Genomic DNA, 18,201 nt, shown 5'->3' with positions numbered 1-18,201 from the left:
TGTGCTTACAGAAACTTATCTATTAAGCAATATACAATTTAGAAAAAACGAAGTCCTTCAAACTTAACATTTGTGTAAGATATCTGTATATCATCATACGTTTTTAGTCCAGTCCGTAATAAACGTGAACGTTGTTATCAAGTAGTGAAGAACAGTTATAAATTTTATTTTTATTTCTAATATCAATATGGATTATTCCACGTTTTATATTTATGGATTAAATGTTGACTGTAAACTTATTTTTTTAGTAATAAAAATGAATTGTTGTCGTATTTTAGTTTCTAATGTAATAAAGATTTCAACATAACTTCTCTTCAGTTCTCACAGTTTTCAGGGAAAATATTAAGTGTTTTTTCATCACGGGTTTTTAAGTTGTGGAACATGTCTCTTGATTGATTATACGTCACTCGTATGTTATTACAGAATTTCAGCACGTTTTTTTTACAAAAATCGCGTAAAAAATCGTGTATAAGTAGAGTTGGTTGTATATTTTATTAATAATTAGGGGTACGGAAATTTCGTATTTACGAAATAGATGCGAATAAATGCGAAATATATGGTAGTATTCGTATGATGGATTATTAAATTAGTATCGCCCGAGTCGTGACTCGCGTCAATTGAACTTGAGTGAAGTTCGTTTTGGACGAAACGGTCGACGCACTTTTTGGACACGAACTGACTCGACAGAACGAAAGCTTTCGAGTCTCACTTGTTCGTTGCCTATCGCTAGACGGACACGTTGCATGCGAGCACTCGAGCAGTGTTCATTTGTAACGCTTTAGGCACGCAAGTGTTTTACAAAAATATTTTTTTATCGTGCTCTTGAAATGGGACGCCCTAAGAAAGATTTGACAGATAGAATACTAGAATTTAAGAAAGATGGTCTGTATGTATCCGATACAAATATTGTGATGTGCCAATATTTTAACATTCCTTTGGATGGTGACAAAAAAGATACATTGAATTCTGAGTTCTGCCCCAAAATAATGAAATTGATTGATGAGTTAGAAGGGACAAGTTATCCAATTGCACACCTGTTATGAAACAAATTAGAGGATTTAAAATCATCGCTTGAACGGCAACGTCAAGGTTATTTTGATGAAAAGACGTCCCTATGTCTTAAGGAATATGAAGGAATTGATAAGACAATGAAAACTATGTTGAAATCAGCAAGCGACAAAAGTTTCAATAAGCTTTCTCTTCACGTGAAATTAAATAAGACGAACGAGGCTTTCTTTCACATTGGCCAATTGTTTTCCCCATCTGTGGCTGCAAGTTCAACCACATTAAATATAAACGTATTGCTGGAAAGCTTTTCGAATATTCCTTTTTTCCCAAGGATTTCCCCAAAATGAGCTAATTGATGGGTATGCGGACTTTCATAGGTAAATTCTTCGGTCTATTAATATAAATGAAAGACCCAATGTAAGGGACATATTGTTGGCTGTCAAATACAACTTTCCGTCCTTTGCTGAAGCAGCATTACAGAGTATTTGGCGTCCAACCAACAGTGTGGACGCTGAACGTTTCTTCAGCATAAACAATGTCGTCGTAACGGACCGAAGAACGACGCTTAAGGAGTCAAATGTTAAAATTGTTTAATTTGTTATCTTTTAGTTAATTAAAATTGTTTAATGTTAAGACTTGTACTTTGAAATTTTGTATTTTGTTAAACTTTACTTTCATATTTAGTAATAAAATTACTAAACAAGTATTTTTGTTTAGTAAATACCTAATTTATCCAAATTTTATAATTTAAAAAATAAAAATGCGAAATTTTTAAATTTTGAAAAATATAAATGCGAAATTGGTGTTTTTTTTATGCGAAATTTGCGTACCTCTATTAATAATATTAAGTTATAATTAGAAAATGACTACCGTTTTCTTTAAAAAAAGACCAAACAATAATCTATAACAAAGAAATAATCTTACCTTGTCTGAAACAAATATTCAGCCTGATCGGCAGTTTGTAATCTAAACACGTGTTGCTTTTTCGTATAATCTGTCGCCTTTGTTGCGAGCGCGTGATGAATTCTGCAAAGCATAAAAATATGAAGAGTTTAACTTGACACAATTGTGTAAATAATAATATTTGCAATTATATCGTTACCTAATAGCGTTGTGTAAGTTATCCGACATCTGGCTCCGTCTAAAACCATGCTCATCTTTGTGTAGATAAAGTACCAAGTCTCGCAGCGTACAGTAGAACATCTTCCAGCCGCGTCGGCCGAACGGCGCTAGTAAAAAAATACGATATTTGTTCATCAAATTTATCAGTCGTTGATTTTAGACAGGATGATGTACATAGGGCATTGATAATGTCTACTGAAAACGTTGCCTTCCAACACGTCTTATTGGAAATCTATGGGAAGGCCTATTCACAGCTGTAGATGTCCTGTTTGAAAAGTAATCAAACTAAGTGATTTTAAACATGTTTAGTTAGTTGAACAATCTATAGCACATTTAATTAAATGACACATTAAATTATTGTTAAATACTTTGTGTATTTTTCAGTGCTTTTAACCCCACAAATGCTTTGTTATAACGCTCTTTTTTTGTATAATTTTCTAAGATATTAAATAGATAAACTTTGATTACAAATAATAGAATTATATTCAAGGGAAGAGGATACAATGCATGTTCATCAGTTTGTCCGAAATATAACCTGCCCATATTCGACGTCTAATACTACCATGACCTAAGGCCCTTATAGATTTACAATTAATAAATTAGTATCCTTTAACTTTTTCTGGGTTTAAGGAAATTACAAATGATTATCGATAACAGATTCGATGTGTGGATTTTAATTCGCTTTTAATAATAAATGTGTGGTGAACTCACTCTTCTTGCCGTTAGCGTCGACGCAGCACTTCCGCATGACGTAGCCTTTCTTGTATTCGACGGCGCGGCTCTGGTCAGGTACGTCAAGGAAAGGATTGCTACCCACTGGCGTAGTTCGAGTTTCAGTTGTAGCAGCTTGATTGGCTTCTGCATCACTGACAATTAATATTTACGATATAAAGCGACAAATATTTGTCGGAGCTTAATTTTATAACTAGACAGATATTGGTAATTTTAATAACATCTTTACACCAATTGTTACCAGTTGGTTTGTCTTTATCAATGTAGGCAGCTATATTTTAAGAAGCTTAGCAACTCCGAAAAAACAACATAATCTTCACATTTTATGTCAAGTTTCAGGAATATGATACAAATGTAGCTGCAGAGAATCCACCAGCTAAATTTTGAAAGTAGTCTTTGATGATAAAACTCAGATAATAGTTTCTTACACTTAGTAATAACTTATTCTTAGTTATTAGTCACGCCCAATACGCAGTATTCCTTAAAACACTATGTAACAGCGTGCGCCTCGCAGCACTTGTGAAACCGTTGTTCCGTGACACTAATGCCCTCTTTATTTTTAGACGATGACCCCACTACTTTTCAAAAATTACATTCTTAATCACTTGTTAAAGTACCCTCATTTAACCACCTAATTTTAATAATTATTAAAATGACTCACAGGGCCCATTGCAATGGCTGCGTGCGTATCGCGTGGTAGAGATGCTTGAGTGTGTCGCGTGGGAAGTTCTCTCCGTCGTTGAGGTCGGCGAGGTTGTCGATGAATTCTGCGCACGACATACGCCGGAACGTACTGCCGCCGCTACCTCCCCCATGCAGGTCCGTGTTGAGCAGCATTATGGCGCATGTTAACGTATGCACCGCGTCTGAATGATCGCGTACATTTTACAATACATTTTAACTATGAGACACAAATGATCCGACAAGCCATACCCATTCTTTATTTACTCTTTTCACACAATCCGTGACTCATCACAGAACCTAATTGAATGATTAAAATTATATTAAAAATAAAGCAAAGATACTGACATTACAAACAACATTTTTAATTCAAAAAAAGCTAAGTGACATAAAATAAAGAAGGCTTTATCCTAATGGCGGGCTTAATACCTTTCATTATTTATCAGTTAACATAGAGTGGTGTAGAAGAATGTTGGGAGGTGTGTAAATATGATAGCAAAATAATACCAAACATATTAATACTATATACTATAAATATGTGATAAATACTAAATTTATAATTATAAATAAACGATATAAAGGGATAATTAGTTATAGATGTAAAAGCTTTAAGAGGGGTGAATGAACAACTCATTTGTCAGCAAGAAGCTAACGTGATGATAATATAGTAATAAAGGAGTTTTCAAAATTTAAATAACTACATTTTAAAATTAATTATAATTTACTGTCTGTCGCTGCAAACTTTGTACTGCCAAAACTTTACCTGTCACATTACAATAGAGTAAAGAAATTAAGGTAACATGTGTCCTTGTGATCTTTATCAGTTTGACTGCAGATAGGCGTTAAAGCTTTAAAGATTCTTGTGAATAAATGAGCCATTTATTCATCCCCTTTGAATGTTTTACACCTGTAATCACCTAAGAGTGAATTATATTTATATGATGAATGCAATATCTTTAACCTAATTACTAATAAATGTGGGGATATAATGTACATGCACAATTATTATAAATGATTTATGTAATTATATAATAAAATAATTACACATACACTTTTTAATATTCTATCATAGAGAATTTGAGTCGATCCTTACACCGATAGGGTTTGCCGACTCTAATTTTGGGAGGTAATTATCTATATTGATCTTTTCATAACTGTTGTATGATACCTTGTGAGTTGAAAGAGCCCGGGTTGCACTCGAGGTAGCGACGCGAGAAGTGCACAAGGACACGTTCCCTCTCCTGAGTCTCACCGCTGAGGGCAAACCGCGCAAGAAATGCTCGCAGCGCTTCGTCGAGCGTCGCACCGCTGAACTCAAAGTGCTTCACGTACTCTTCGGCAACCGCTCGTGAGAATTCGTTGCTATTGAAAATCACACAAACAAAGAATTTGAAATGAAAAATATGTAGGACAAAGTATTAGCCACATTGAGTTGTAAGATGAAATAGCATAGTAGTTAAACAACTTAGTTATGGTATTATATAGTAATACTTGCAGAGACACTATACAATTACATGCAGCATGTAATACCAATTGAATACAGTGCCTCTTGCAAATGAGACATTATGTGATTTTTGTATATACTTTAGTACAAAGACATAATAAGTAATACATACAATTTGTACCATGTATATACATAAGTATATATATAAGTATGGCCGTTGTGGTCGAAAGTTCTCGAGTTACGACCACGAACCGGTAGACGCAGCGTGGGTAGTCCCTCCACTAGCAATTAGCTAGCGATCATCGTGGTAATCTTTTGGGGAGGAGGGAGGGGAGGGTTAAACCTTACAGTAGGTATATATCGGTTGAAATGATGATGTATAATACATATTTAATATTAAAATAAAAAAAAACATTTGAAAACATTAAGAAGGTTGGAATCACTTCGTCAACACAGAGAATTATTGATAGGTTTTGATGGAGTGATAAGATAAATATCTTACTTTTTACTTAAGTGTCTTGACACATCGGATTTCTTGAATCCATCAAGGTGATAAAGCCGCTTCGCAAGACGCTCCGCCGAAGGTATATCAACAGCCTTAGGGCTGTAGTGAAAGGAGTGTAATGAATCGCCATCCGACCCTTCATCTGATCCTCCGTCTGATCCAGCACTACCCAGTTCCTGTAAACATAAATAATAAACACTTGGATGAGAATTACTAACATTAGAAATCACTAAAATTTGGTTTGATTTTACTTCATAGTTGATAATGTATATATGAAAAAGCACACCAGAAGCAAATACATTAAAGTTTAAATTAGTGTAGTGTTATAATAATTGAAAATTTTGATACACCTGTTTTAAAGAGTGTAAAATAAACTTGCTGTACCTGTTATAGGGCTCCAGAAAATTTTTCTCACATTTTGTACTTTTATATGATTTTATAACAAACTACCAAAGGACGAGGTAAAGTTATCTCTTTGTAAATTCAAGAAATCTATTACGCTCAGGCTCTTCCAAATGGCATTATAGTCGATTTTAGAGTTTATTCAAGACAAAGATGTTTGGAAATCAATTGTTCTGAATTTTAAGAAAGAACATTATAGTTTAAAAAAGATACAAACCCCATTTTCTTGTCAGTTCTTCTCAGTAGGTGGCGCGTTACGAATTATCGTAAAGTTAGTTTTAAGCTGACTATTATTAATGATTGCAATAATCTATATAGGTACTTTGACTTTGTACAATATTCACAATATTTTTAATGTACAACAGCAAGTGAGTAGGAAAAGTAGTTATAAGTGGCTATACCTTAACAACTATTATATATCAAAACTTACTTGATAACCTTGATTTTCAGGTGAGTTACACCCATTCTCCTTTCCATTTTGTGTGAAGTTACTATTGTTATTATTATTATTATTTACACTATCACTTCCATTAACACCCTGTTTATCAGGTCCTTTTACTTGTATCACTATTCTATAATCCTTGTTATGTTCCCCATTGAGAGTCACATCACTGTCCTGGTCATTGGAGTATGAGGAATTTGACTTGGCCCGTTTGTGGCAAGGCTCCGAGACCAGGATGGTGGAGTCGGAGTCAGATGGGTCAGACAGCTCCATTCGGGGACATTCCCGACCTGTGTCGAACATGTCGTCCTGGTCTTGGTAGTCCGGACTAGATATGTTTGATATGGCCTCTGATAGGCTCATGTCACCTGTAAAGATTAACTCGTAATTATATAAAACTTTTATTTTTTCAAAGTTAATAAATTACTTACGCGCTACAATTTAAACACTATGTAAAAACTCTGGACAGAAACGTGTTCAATATAAGAAATAAATACTCGTAACGTCTAAATGTTTTTAGTTGATCACAATGTGCGGAACTTGGTTTGTTGACTACCTTATAAGGTTGATATTATAATGTATGTATCAAAAATTATTAAATTTTATTTAAAAAGTGTAACTGCTGAGTTTCTGACCGTAGCTTAGTACCAATAATATTGAAATAATTGACAATTCAAAAATACTTGCACATGTCTATTTATGTAAAGATATTTTGAATTTAAATAATGAAGAAGTTAAAATTCGTTACCGTTGAGAGGCCGGTGTGAGTGTTGTGAGTGTTGCGAGGTAGAGAGGAGGTGCGGCGCACGGTGAGTGGGCGTGGCGCGTGACGACATCACCGAAGACGAGACAGACGTCGGCGAGGCAGGCGACGACGACCTGCATTCACATTATTAATTTTATTGGGAGTTGCAGCACTTAAACTAAATACTGAAGAGTGACCATACACATCATAGTCATATCAGCCTATACACGCCAACTGCAAGGCATAGGCCTCTCCTAAAGATCGACACAGCCTACAATGTAGGCAGCGCAGAACTCTGGATGTAGACAATTTTGACTATGTTATACTATTATACTAATTTTATGCCATTGGTCTATCGGATCGTAGCCGCCCGTTTTTCGGTTGCACGATCGATGCACATGTGGACATATATTTGTTTGTCATCTTAGGTAATGGAATAAACAATTGCCAGCAATAATCTACCATTCCTTATGTAATTTATCACGATATCAGACATGTGTGAACAGCAAATTATATATTTGTACTCTTATGGGCTAGTTTCCTTCAAATTTCGTAAACATTGTTTATAGTATTTCAAGTACATTTGGTGACAATAACAAGAGTTAATTCTTGTCATTGGCATGGTGGGTTACTATTTTTTTTTTCAAGAATCTGTCAATGCGGTCTGTATAAAGTATAAATATATTTGTAATTCTTGAGTTTTGTTTTATGGGAATAAATAATGGAAAATCATTACGTTAATTAGCTATGTAGGAAAGTTCATATACCTCATAAATTAGATATAAAATAAGTAAAGAGCTATGCTTAGAGCTTGGCTGCGAGATTGAAAATCGAGAAATGAGGATATCCACAGAAGAATCAAGCCAACATAGCCCGAATAATTGCTCGTCTGAATTGGACTGCCAGTTGTCCACGGAGTGGGGGGGAGGGAGATCGCTCATGCAACCGACGGTCAAGCTTCTCTAGTAGTGACCAGGAGTCAGGACGCAGGAGCTGGGTAGGCCCCTAACCGGGGAAGGCCTATGCCTTGCAGGAGACATATATATATATATAGAACATATTTTGATTTTAAATTTCATTAATTATAAATTAATAATATTAAAATCCAGGACCCTCTCGGGAATTATGTACCGTTGCGACATGCCGTCCGAGATGGAGGTGGAGTTGGAAGTTGCGCCCGATCCGTTGCAGTGCGTGCGTTCCGACGCGCAGGACACCGGTGCGTTATACGTCCACACGATTCTATGGTTATACAATTCTATCATTACAAAATTTATTGTTAGTATTTATCTGTCTCTGCAAACTTTGTGCTGCCAGTAGTTAATGGTCTGTGCTGTGATTTACTGTTTTTTTATAAAATATTTGAGAAGCGGTAATATTTATATTATATACTTACTGTTATACAATTTTTAAAACAAACTTTACTGAATTATTTGTATATCATTATTCTTGTCTATATGTAAATTTAACTAAACCAATACATGGCCCATATCATATCTATATAAAAATTATAGTAAGTTAACATTATTGAGTAATGTTTCAATTAACTTTGATTTAAAAAAAATCCTTTACCTGTCCCGTTCTAAGTCGGAGTCTGACCTTGGTCCAGGCGTGGCAGAATCGGGCCTAGCGTCGAGCAGTGTATTCAGCGATGACGTCACATCCTCCTCCATCTCAACCGCCACCGCACTTAAAGAGGACTCCTTCTGAAATTCATTACTTCATAATAATCCAGCGAAAAATTCTAAATCGTTAATATTTAACAATTATATTAACGTGTTGGATGCCATTTGAAAAAATCGAGGATTTCTAAATAGGACATGCGGTTCACCGGAGAGTCACCTGTCACTGAACTATTTGAAAATATTGCAACTACAAAAAAGACATAGGAGTGCCGCATGTTTACGTTTACGGAACAACTAGAATTTCATAATTATCATGTACCTGAAGGTGGTCCTCTGAGCGTGACGTTCGCACAACGTGTTGGGCACGTGACGTCATCTCACTTCCCGCCTGCCCACCGCCGGCGGGAGACGCCGGCTGTGATATGAACCTACGAACAAAACTGCTTTTTTCATATAAAATGTAAATAACAAGAAACACTGACATATCGCAGGAAACTTGATAAAACAATAATTTGCTATCGCAATTTTATCTCACGTCAACGATACTAAACTAAATTTAACTCTGTTATTGTGTTCATTTAATACGTGTATATCTATTTCTAATAACACTGTATGAAGTGACCACTCTGAAATATTTTGCATTCATTTTTTTTATAACGCAACAGACCAAAAAATACTGACAGGACAGTCTGTAGGGACAGATAGTAAACAATGACTAATTTTAAAATATAATAATCCGAATTATGAAAAGGTTTTATTTATTATGTTATGATTTTTCAAAAGGGTGTTACATAAATTAACTGACAAAAACTAGCGATACTATCGCCTATAACCATTGCCCGTGTTTGAATCATGCTAATTACCTCTTTAATTCAAAAACTTTGTGTACTTTGGAAGATTAATAAAGCATTTGTAATCCTTTATTTAGTTTCGTGCACGTTAAAGATAGACATTTCGGTAACAATATGAACCTTTCCCATAAGATTACACGTTATCCATTTATAACAAAAATTATTAATCAATGTTTTAGTCCTTCATCTACCAATTAAATAAAGTTAGAGTTGGGCATATTAGAATAAGTTGAATGTGATGGCCTTAAATGTAAAGATATAGTTAGACATACATTTTATTGGCGTGATCCGAGACCAGACCGGTGTCAGGTGATGAGTTGTGCCTTTGTGTAAGCTCCACGCGAGCTGCGAGACGATTCTCGCTGGGGGACGCTGGCGTCGAGTTATATCTGAAACATCCGTTTTGTTTTTTATGTATAGTAACACAAATATTACAACTTTATTATTTTGGAAAAGCTATTCATCGGTTAGTCGTCTTTTTGCTAACCTAGTCAAGTCATACATTGATTATTGTTACTTAAGTATTCTTAATATAATTTTAATCTTTACAATGTTTATATATTCTACTGTTCCATATTCCTGTCTGTATCAATTAGAGTATTATATTTGTCGTCTTCGAGTCTGTTCTTTATATCTATAATAACTTTTTAAGAATTAAATTAACAAAAATGATCACGACTAAGATATTTAAAAAATAACTTTGAAACTCTTAACATAACATATTTCTAGAGTCATTATATACTTATTTATCATTAAGTTATTTATTCAAACGTCAAACAATCTTTATTGTATAATAAGATCTTTATGTACTCAAATATCTTAAGCCTTGTTTATAATAATTAAGTAATGTCTAGTTTACAATACCCACATCATCAACGACACCCAAGAGTCGTATATAAAGAACTATAAAATAGTGGAAACAAATTATTATTAAAAATCAGCAGTCTGACAATTAAATCATAATTTATACTTTGTATCATTCTTTAAAACTTCAAGTGAGTCATTTACTGCGTAACAAGTCTTTACTTTATCAGAAGAATTTAAATTTAAAATCTCACCTATGGTAATGTGTGCGATGTGTCGGTGCGTGGTGGTTGTGATGTGGGTGCTCTACCCTGGACAAGTTGAGCATTAAATCGCCTGTCATCATGTACGCTTCGAACTTAGGCTGACTGATTCTTCCTCTCTTAACCCTGTCCTCCGTGAGCAAGGCCTCACAACTGTCTCCAGACTGTACTCCCGATCCGTTGCTGGACGAGTTGCTCGAAGAATTGCTATTGGAATTACTATTGGAGTTACTCGATGGGGGTGAATGTGTCCTGGATAAATATAAATAAAATAGAACGTTAATGATTTTATGTGATAAGATTAAAAAAGCTGAAAGTGTTATTATGTATGAAAGTGTTCGTTGTGCAAGATGACACGCGATAACCGGCTTGTTGTGCATGTAAATCATTAATCATTTTATGTTAATCATTACGTAGTGAAGCGTATACGACATCGACAATAACCCTACATACGGTTTAGGTTAGGTTTTTATTTACTCGGCACAACTGTATGATCATAACTATTGATCTCTATATTTATACATAGATATATTAAAATACCATTACTTTATACACAAATGTTATTTATAAAAATTAACTATTAAGTATTTGTTCCTTTTATTCGTAATATTATAATTTTATAGATACCCGACGTAAAAACCTTTAATTCTTAATAGTTTTTAAGCTGATTATATTTACATTAAAACCTTGACTTTATTGTAATAGAATAAATGTTATGTATTAAATATCTATAACTCAATACATTAGTCTAATTTGTGTAATGCAATAAAAGACAAGATATGCTAATAAAATACTATGTCCGCTTCGGTTGAAGAGGTCTTCCGAAGCAATTTACGATACATTCTTTGCCAACTTTTCCGGACATTGGGTCAGTAACAAAAATGTATTGTTATTTTTATTATAGCCATACAACATCACTGAAATAATTTTATATACACTTGAATTATATTATCAAACACGATAGCGTGGCAAAAATTGCCTTTTTCCAAGATTATATAAAGCTTAATTATAAGCAATGACTAAGAATTTGAGGTTACTATATATTTTGTTGAATACAAAATATTAAGAGACGAAATAAGATGTTGGCAAAAAAAAATAGTAAATTATGATTTTTTTTTAGATTAGTATCCTGTTTAATATTTATGTAGAATTAATTGGAAGAAAAAATAAACGCGGAGCAGTGGTTCTAAACGCCCCCAGGGGGGTAATTTGATTGTTAAGACGGGCAATTCGAAAAGGAACTCGACATGAGTTTAAGCCTTTCTTTTCGGGCCACTGAAATGCAATGGTAGACTTCGGTGCCAAATTTAGCGTTAATAGTTTAAATAATTGCGGTTAATAATTATTAGGTAAATAACTTGGTGTATGGCGTCGTGAAGTAAACTTCCCTACGACAATACGGTTTTAAAATGTCTCTAAACAACGCAGTTGTTCGCACCTGAATGTCCCATCGCTACTTCTGTAGTGTTTCAATGCATTCAGTTGGTTTTTATTTGAAATAACTGTTACATAATATAAAAAGATATATGTTGCATGGGAGGATCAACAATTTCGATAAGACTAAGGTAGGGCGTGGCACAAAATAGAAGATACTAGACTGTGGATGAACTTCAAAAATAAAAACATCAAAATTTGTTATATGTACATGTTTAATACTTTTATAAGACGCAAAACGATGTGAGCATACCCACAAGACAATATATTTATCAAATAAATGAATTAAATTATTCAATAAATACTTCATAATAATTTTATCTTTTTAATTTTTAACGAACTCCTTTGACCGACGGAGGTTTGCGGGCGAACTAATTGCATTATTTCGTGCTACAATACGATATTGTTTGTTATTCCTCTCAATGTCTCCTGGGGAAGAATTTTTAATTGGATAAGCCATTACTGCCGCCATTTCTGGTCCCCTCGTAATAAACGTCACATTACTTTTGTTTCTGAGCCTATTTCGGTCCCACTGAGCTAAGTGATAACTGTTTGTAACCTTATAAGGTATACGAAATAGAATAAGATTTCTTTACTTATAGCTCCTTGGATGTAACTAAAGTTTGAATCGCACTGTATTAATAAATTCAATTTATTTATTATTTGTTATCAATTCAAATTTTAAGGTAACTTTGGATTTCGTACTATAAAACTTTTACTTCACTTTGTTGTGAAAATTAGATGGATTTTTGAAAAGGCTTGTCAGTTAACAACGTGCTTACGAGTATAAAGAGTTTACTACAAAGACATCCATGTTTTATGTTGTGGTAAGAGTGAAGCGTTGCAGGGCAGGTATTGTTTAGATGCGTCATATGTTCGCCCTAATGTTGTGACGAGTGGTCGGCGAAGGGTGGCGCCCCAGTCTACGGCGCATATGGTTCCGGCTATCGCTTATCGCTGTCGGATATCGCCTGTCTGAGGGCTGGATCCCATTACAAACGACGGGCCGCTAAAAATAAATTCGTCGAAAATAGAGTTGTGTATATCGAGTTGACAAGACCGAGTTTTTTTTATTATTTTATATGTTAAAATAACAATTTATGAATCTATTTAGAGTTAAACAATCGAACAAATATCAAATTAACATAAGCATTACAGTTTCTAAGAGAAACGTTTTCGACCACTGCGCTTTTAGAGAAAAGTTCAGTGAAGAAAATATGAAGGTACATAGTTGATGTGTATATGACATTCTGATCTATACATAAGTTACATAAAATTAGCACTAAAAACGAAGCAACTCTTTTGCGGGCAAATGGTCATGGTATTATAATACTCGCGCAAGTAATATCTCTAAATTATCTATAAAATCTATATATAAAAAATTCATGGAACAAAAACTTGTGAAAAATCCTATTACATAAGAAATGTTTTTAAGTGATAAGAATTGGGAATGAATTGGCCTACCACTGTGTTAATAATGTTGTAAAAGTGATCATAAAAAAAGAATCCGTCCGAGTTACTCGTGAGCTCTTCTAAGATTGAGGCGCCTTAGGGAGCCTCGTTGCTTTAAGATGAAGGATACCGGATAATATAGGGTAGTTAAATTTAATTCAATTTTTTCAAAATTGGGCTTTTTTGTAATTCTTCCCATGACGTACACAAATGGTAACTATTAATGATACTATGTTATCTCTCTTAAGCAATGTACCCATGTCTTCAAACATCGGTTTAGGAGAAAACAAGATTTACTATAAAATAATTAGAGGAGGGTGACAAACCGCGTAATAAACAATTGAACTTCTATCACAGAGTTCACGGAGTTCCCTTACTTTAAAAACTACGTTTTTACAATACAATAGAGTATTTATTGCTAAAATTACTAAGTTACTTTCCATGTATAATTCAGAACAAAATAAGATACAGCTGGGGTTAATATGAAAAAATTCTGAGTAATATTTATCGAAGGTAATTAGAACCGCGGCGTAAGCATGGGGTTCCATTTAAAACGCTTTTTCAGCCAATAAATTAGGAAAGTTTAACGCGCTGGAAGCCAAAAATTATTCGTAAACACTCCGATGTAGCGTTATATAATTATCATATCAGCCGCTAGAGGCCCTTCGCAAGGCATAGGAATCCTCCAAAGATCGCCACGGTGACCGGTCTTGCCACCCGTATCCAGCTACTTTCCGCGACCTTAATTTTGCCGCTACCTACCCACATACTCGAAAACCTTTCGACACCAATGACCGTCGGTTGCATCAGTGATGTGCCCCGCAGTAGTGAACGAGTGGCGGTACACTTCAGACAAGCAGTTCTTAAGACATTTAAATAAAAATGAAATAATTAAACTGAGAAAAGGATATGATGTTATACAGTAAAGCATTATTATTTACCATTAAGTATTACACTACTACTACATTAGTTTTAAGAAACAGTTAAACGGCGAGATTGTATCTGAAATATCTATGAGGCGGCTCTGTGAGCCGGCAGGTTGGATAGCATACTCACTTGTCGTGCTTTGTGCGCGCCGCTGCGGCCCGTCGTTCAGCCGCTGCTGATATGTAACGTCTCACATTCGCCTTGATCTCCGGGTCTGCAACGTTACCGATGCGTCATCAATCACAATCATGCTGAGCTACTACGAGCAAACGGGAAGTCACAGTCTTATGCAGCCAATAGTCGTGTCTATTGCGTATTGATTGCAGTTTATTAGTACGAATTTGACTCGATGCTGGTCAACTTTGTTAACAGCTATAGTCTTCCTATTTACATTAATGCAGAATGATATTATAGTATATAGAATATATGTACTACATAAAACAAAATTCTACACAGATTGTATGTGAATAGATGTCAAAATTAAGGCGAATTCCAACAATCAAAGGAATATCTAATTTAGCGACTCGTTGATAACTTGAAGAAAATGTAAATTTGGGATGTCGTTCAAAATCATCATCATCATTACAGCATAGACCTCCCTTAAAGATCGCCACGAGACTTTCTGCGCTCTCAACTATTATAATGAGAAACTTTACTGTGACAATAAATTTGTATCTAATGTTATCGTACTTTATCGATATGGACCAAACTTGACCTGTCGAGTACAGAGAGAAAATTATACGATTTTTTTTAAAGTAACATTAGTTAAAATGTTGCATCATAAATTTTTTTTTAAATTTTGTCAACCGTTAATAATTTTTTAATTAAACTTTCAAATGCGACACGCATCGTATTTAGACATTGGATCAATTTCCAGTATTACCATAAATACAAAAACACATTTGCGCAAAGCCTTTTTCAAAGTATCAAGATGACATAGCAGTAATTTAGATGCATGAAAAAGACCAAACCGCCGAAATAAGAACGTTAAGCTTGAAACCCCAAAAAAAGCTCCATGTTTTGAAGCGTATTACTTTTCTTTATAAAATAATCCAAATAATGCTGAAAATACATTAAATGCGGCACAACAACAGGACAGTTAGGTATCGGATGCTTTCACATAGACGTAATACTATTATTGCTCAGCGTCGCAAGCGTTGCGTTGACTCACGCGTTTCCACCTCTTGTAATCTGATAAAAACATCAGCACAATCCCCGTCAGATTGACGGTAATAAGTCAAAAATAATTGTATGCAACATATGTATAAAAATAATTTATAATAAGATAATGATTAGCAGAAAACTGGGTTATCGCTAGTTGAACATTTTATAAATATTGTTACCAATTTTATATTAAGCTCAAATAATGGTACTAAGTAAAAATAATAAAAAATATATAGGTATGACGATTAAATAAATGGTAATTTAATATTATTATTAAAAATATTTTAGTGAGAAATGGAGCCCGATTCCAATCTATCAGTATTCCCAAAGCTTACAATAAAATTACCTACTGTTCAATTTTTGTTATACGCACTCCGTAAACTGAACACGGCCACTTGGGAATATGCGAATTTTATTACTTACAGCGTTACTGCCGCCTCGCTCGCCCAAATGTCACAGTTCATTCAACAAATGGCTTGATAACTTATACATTAAATCGAGAAGCGAGCGAGACTCACCCTTTTTTAGCCTTAAAGTGACCGGATCGGACGAAAGTCGCAAGCATTTTAAAACTGAAACAAAATGTAATGTTATCTTGGTATACACGCACCTTTTTAACACATCGTAGTATAGACAAGATCTCGTGCATTCTTTAGTGAGATCTCAGGTCAGACAGGCGTGTGTGGCGCCTCATAAATATGATGTTCTAACATAATTTCAACCTTAACGTCAAAATTGATGTTGTTTTTATATATCAGTGATGGTAAAACGGGCATGCCTTTTAGTAACATAAGAACTATCTCCAGAAGTACTCCGTAACTACTTATATCCTTTTTGTGACCAACTACAATATTAAGTATGTTGTAGTTAGTACATTAAAAAGAACGTATTGGCGAAGTAATCATTTACCCGGAATATATTTCGTATTGTGTAAAAAAGCATCATTTTAAAACCAACAAAAACAATAAAGATTTTTTATAACATTAATCATTGCATATAACAACGCTCCGATCGTGTAAAACTCTATTATTTGAAAATAACAAAAAAATACAATTTAGTTCACATATATTTGCTTTTGAATTAATTAATTTGTATAATTAGTTTCGAGAATAACGTAACACAAAATTTCATCCTAATAGAAATACTAATGCTAATGTCATTAAAAACGTGTGTATAATATGATTCTGATATACAACTACCGACATGCATCTTTAACTGAGCTGATAATGTGGAAAATATGTTATTAGTGTTTTTTTATTATACCATCCGTCTCTAATTTCAGAAATTTTTATGTTTATGTACTAAGCTAGAATATCGTATAGATAATTGAATGTAGTCATGGTACTACAAGTATAATTCACAGAAATGTATTTGTTAAACACTGTTGTTGTTTTTATATATAAAATCATCATCAAAACTCTGAATAATAAGATATTGGAAGCAATGAAAGTCACAACACGACGACAATCAAGACACGATCGGTCGCACCTCGCACGACACCAGAGTACGCGTGAAACACAAATTATTCGCTCGCGTGTTTCACACAACACAGTATAACGCGATCATTGAATTAGCGTTATTAACTTCATACAACACATCAGCTTTTAATAGGCGAGCAAAACTCGTCAACGGTTTTAAATGGCTCCGCACTCACTTTTAACATCCCAACTGTTCTACACCGATTTAGATGAAATTGAAAAATGTAAGAGCCAGTTGAAATTTGACATGGCTGCTTTTTAATTCACGTTGAATCATCTTTATGGGAAATCGTTTTTATAATATCGAATAAAACAGTACAACCTACTTTTTGCAAAATATACCTTACTTTAACTTGCTTAATCCTGTTTGTAAAGCTAAAAATACTTGGGAATTTTTTTGAGAATAGAATTTTTCCATTTATTAAACTAGCCACCAGAGAGGAGAGTCACAGAAGCGCATAACTGATGTTAACCAACAAATTAAAAGGATACACGATACGTAGACATGTAGATTTAAAATCATATTAGCTTAATAGTGGATTGATAATGGGTTATTAAGTATAAGTAGTATTTCGAATGATAATGCGATGATGAAGTCAATAAGATGAGCCTATGCGTTTGATTACTTTCACAGCTATAACGTGAACGAATAAAGTGTAGCATGGGACTTCCAAAGTGGAGCGTGCACGCGTCTGCCAATTGGCGGGTTCCTTACCTTCTCTGGTTGTGAACCGGTTTACATCAGTCCCATTAACCTTGAGCAATACGTCTCCAGCCTCGACCTGTAATTGAACATACGTATCCATTTTAAGACGAATTCCGAAAAAAACAAAACATGCAAGGATGTCTTTTGGAATGGGTTTATAATAATACTTGATCTTCATTAACTATGGCTGTATTGATTGTCAAGTAAACTGTAAAACTTCAGAGCCTTCAATAGAATCATTAATTATTTATGAAAACTAATAAATATATTATTCCGAAAAGGTAATTTAGGCTTCAATATATCATTCAAATGTTTCTATTTTTTTAACGTCACATAACAGAGCATGCAACTGGACTCACTTTTTGTCTAAGAAAGGCACCAATCCTATGTTTACTCACTTTCGTCATTGATTATTT

The 18,201-nt window shown here is 34.2% G+C and overlaps 1 protein-coding gene across 4 annotated transcripts in view; it reads right to left on the bottom strand.

Annotated features, from left to right (window-relative positions):
• The window catches only part of Efa6 (Exchange factor for Arf 6), a 42,468-nt gene that overhangs the window by 6,189 nt on the left and 18,078 nt on the right, over positions 1–18,201 (bottom strand). The window contains exons 2-17 of one of the 4 annotated variants that reach the window (XM_068774917.1): positions 17,795–17,861; positions 16,120–16,173; positions 14,567–14,651; positions 10,616–10,876; positions 9,830–9,946; positions 9,026–9,146; positions 8,654–8,787; positions 8,213–8,323; positions 7,085–7,215; positions 6,325–6,704; positions 5,490–5,668; positions 4,712–4,905; positions 3,524–3,728; positions 2,842–2,996; positions 2,111–2,237; positions 1,933–2,034 (exon numbers count right to left, since the gene is read on the bottom strand). In XM_068774917.1, coding sequence (XP_068631018.1) covers positions 1,933–2,034; positions 2,111–2,237; positions 2,842–2,996; positions 3,524–3,728; positions 4,712–4,905; positions 5,490–5,668; positions 6,325–6,704; positions 7,085–7,215; positions 8,213–8,323; positions 8,654–8,787; positions 9,026–9,146; positions 9,830–9,946; positions 10,616–10,876; positions 14,567–14,651; positions 16,120–16,173; positions 17,795–17,861 — 2,423 coding nt within the window. The remainder of the gene's footprint in view (positions 1–1,932; positions 2,035–2,110; positions 2,238–2,841; positions 2,997–3,523; positions 3,729–4,711; positions 4,906–5,489; positions 5,669–6,324; positions 6,705–7,084; positions 7,216–8,212; positions 8,324–8,653; positions 8,788–9,025; positions 9,147–9,829; positions 9,947–10,615; positions 10,877–14,566; positions 14,652–16,119; positions 16,174–17,794; positions 17,862–18,201) is intronic. The other 3 variants (XM_068774918.1, XM_068774919.1, XM_068774920.1) reach the window with 3 other exon arrangements.

Source organism: Battus philenor, unplaced genomic scaffold, assembly GCF_028537555.1.
Source record: "Battus philenor isolate CCGP_79_NKW_IND1 unplaced genomic scaffold, ilBatPhil1.0.hap1 SCAF_8, whole genome shotgun sequence".
Lineage (NCBI taxonomy): Eukaryota > Metazoa > Arthropoda > Insecta > Lepidoptera > Papilionidae > Battus > Battus philenor.
Note: the sequence above shows the minus strand (reverse complement) of the source record. Positions and strands in the feature narration are given on the sequence as shown.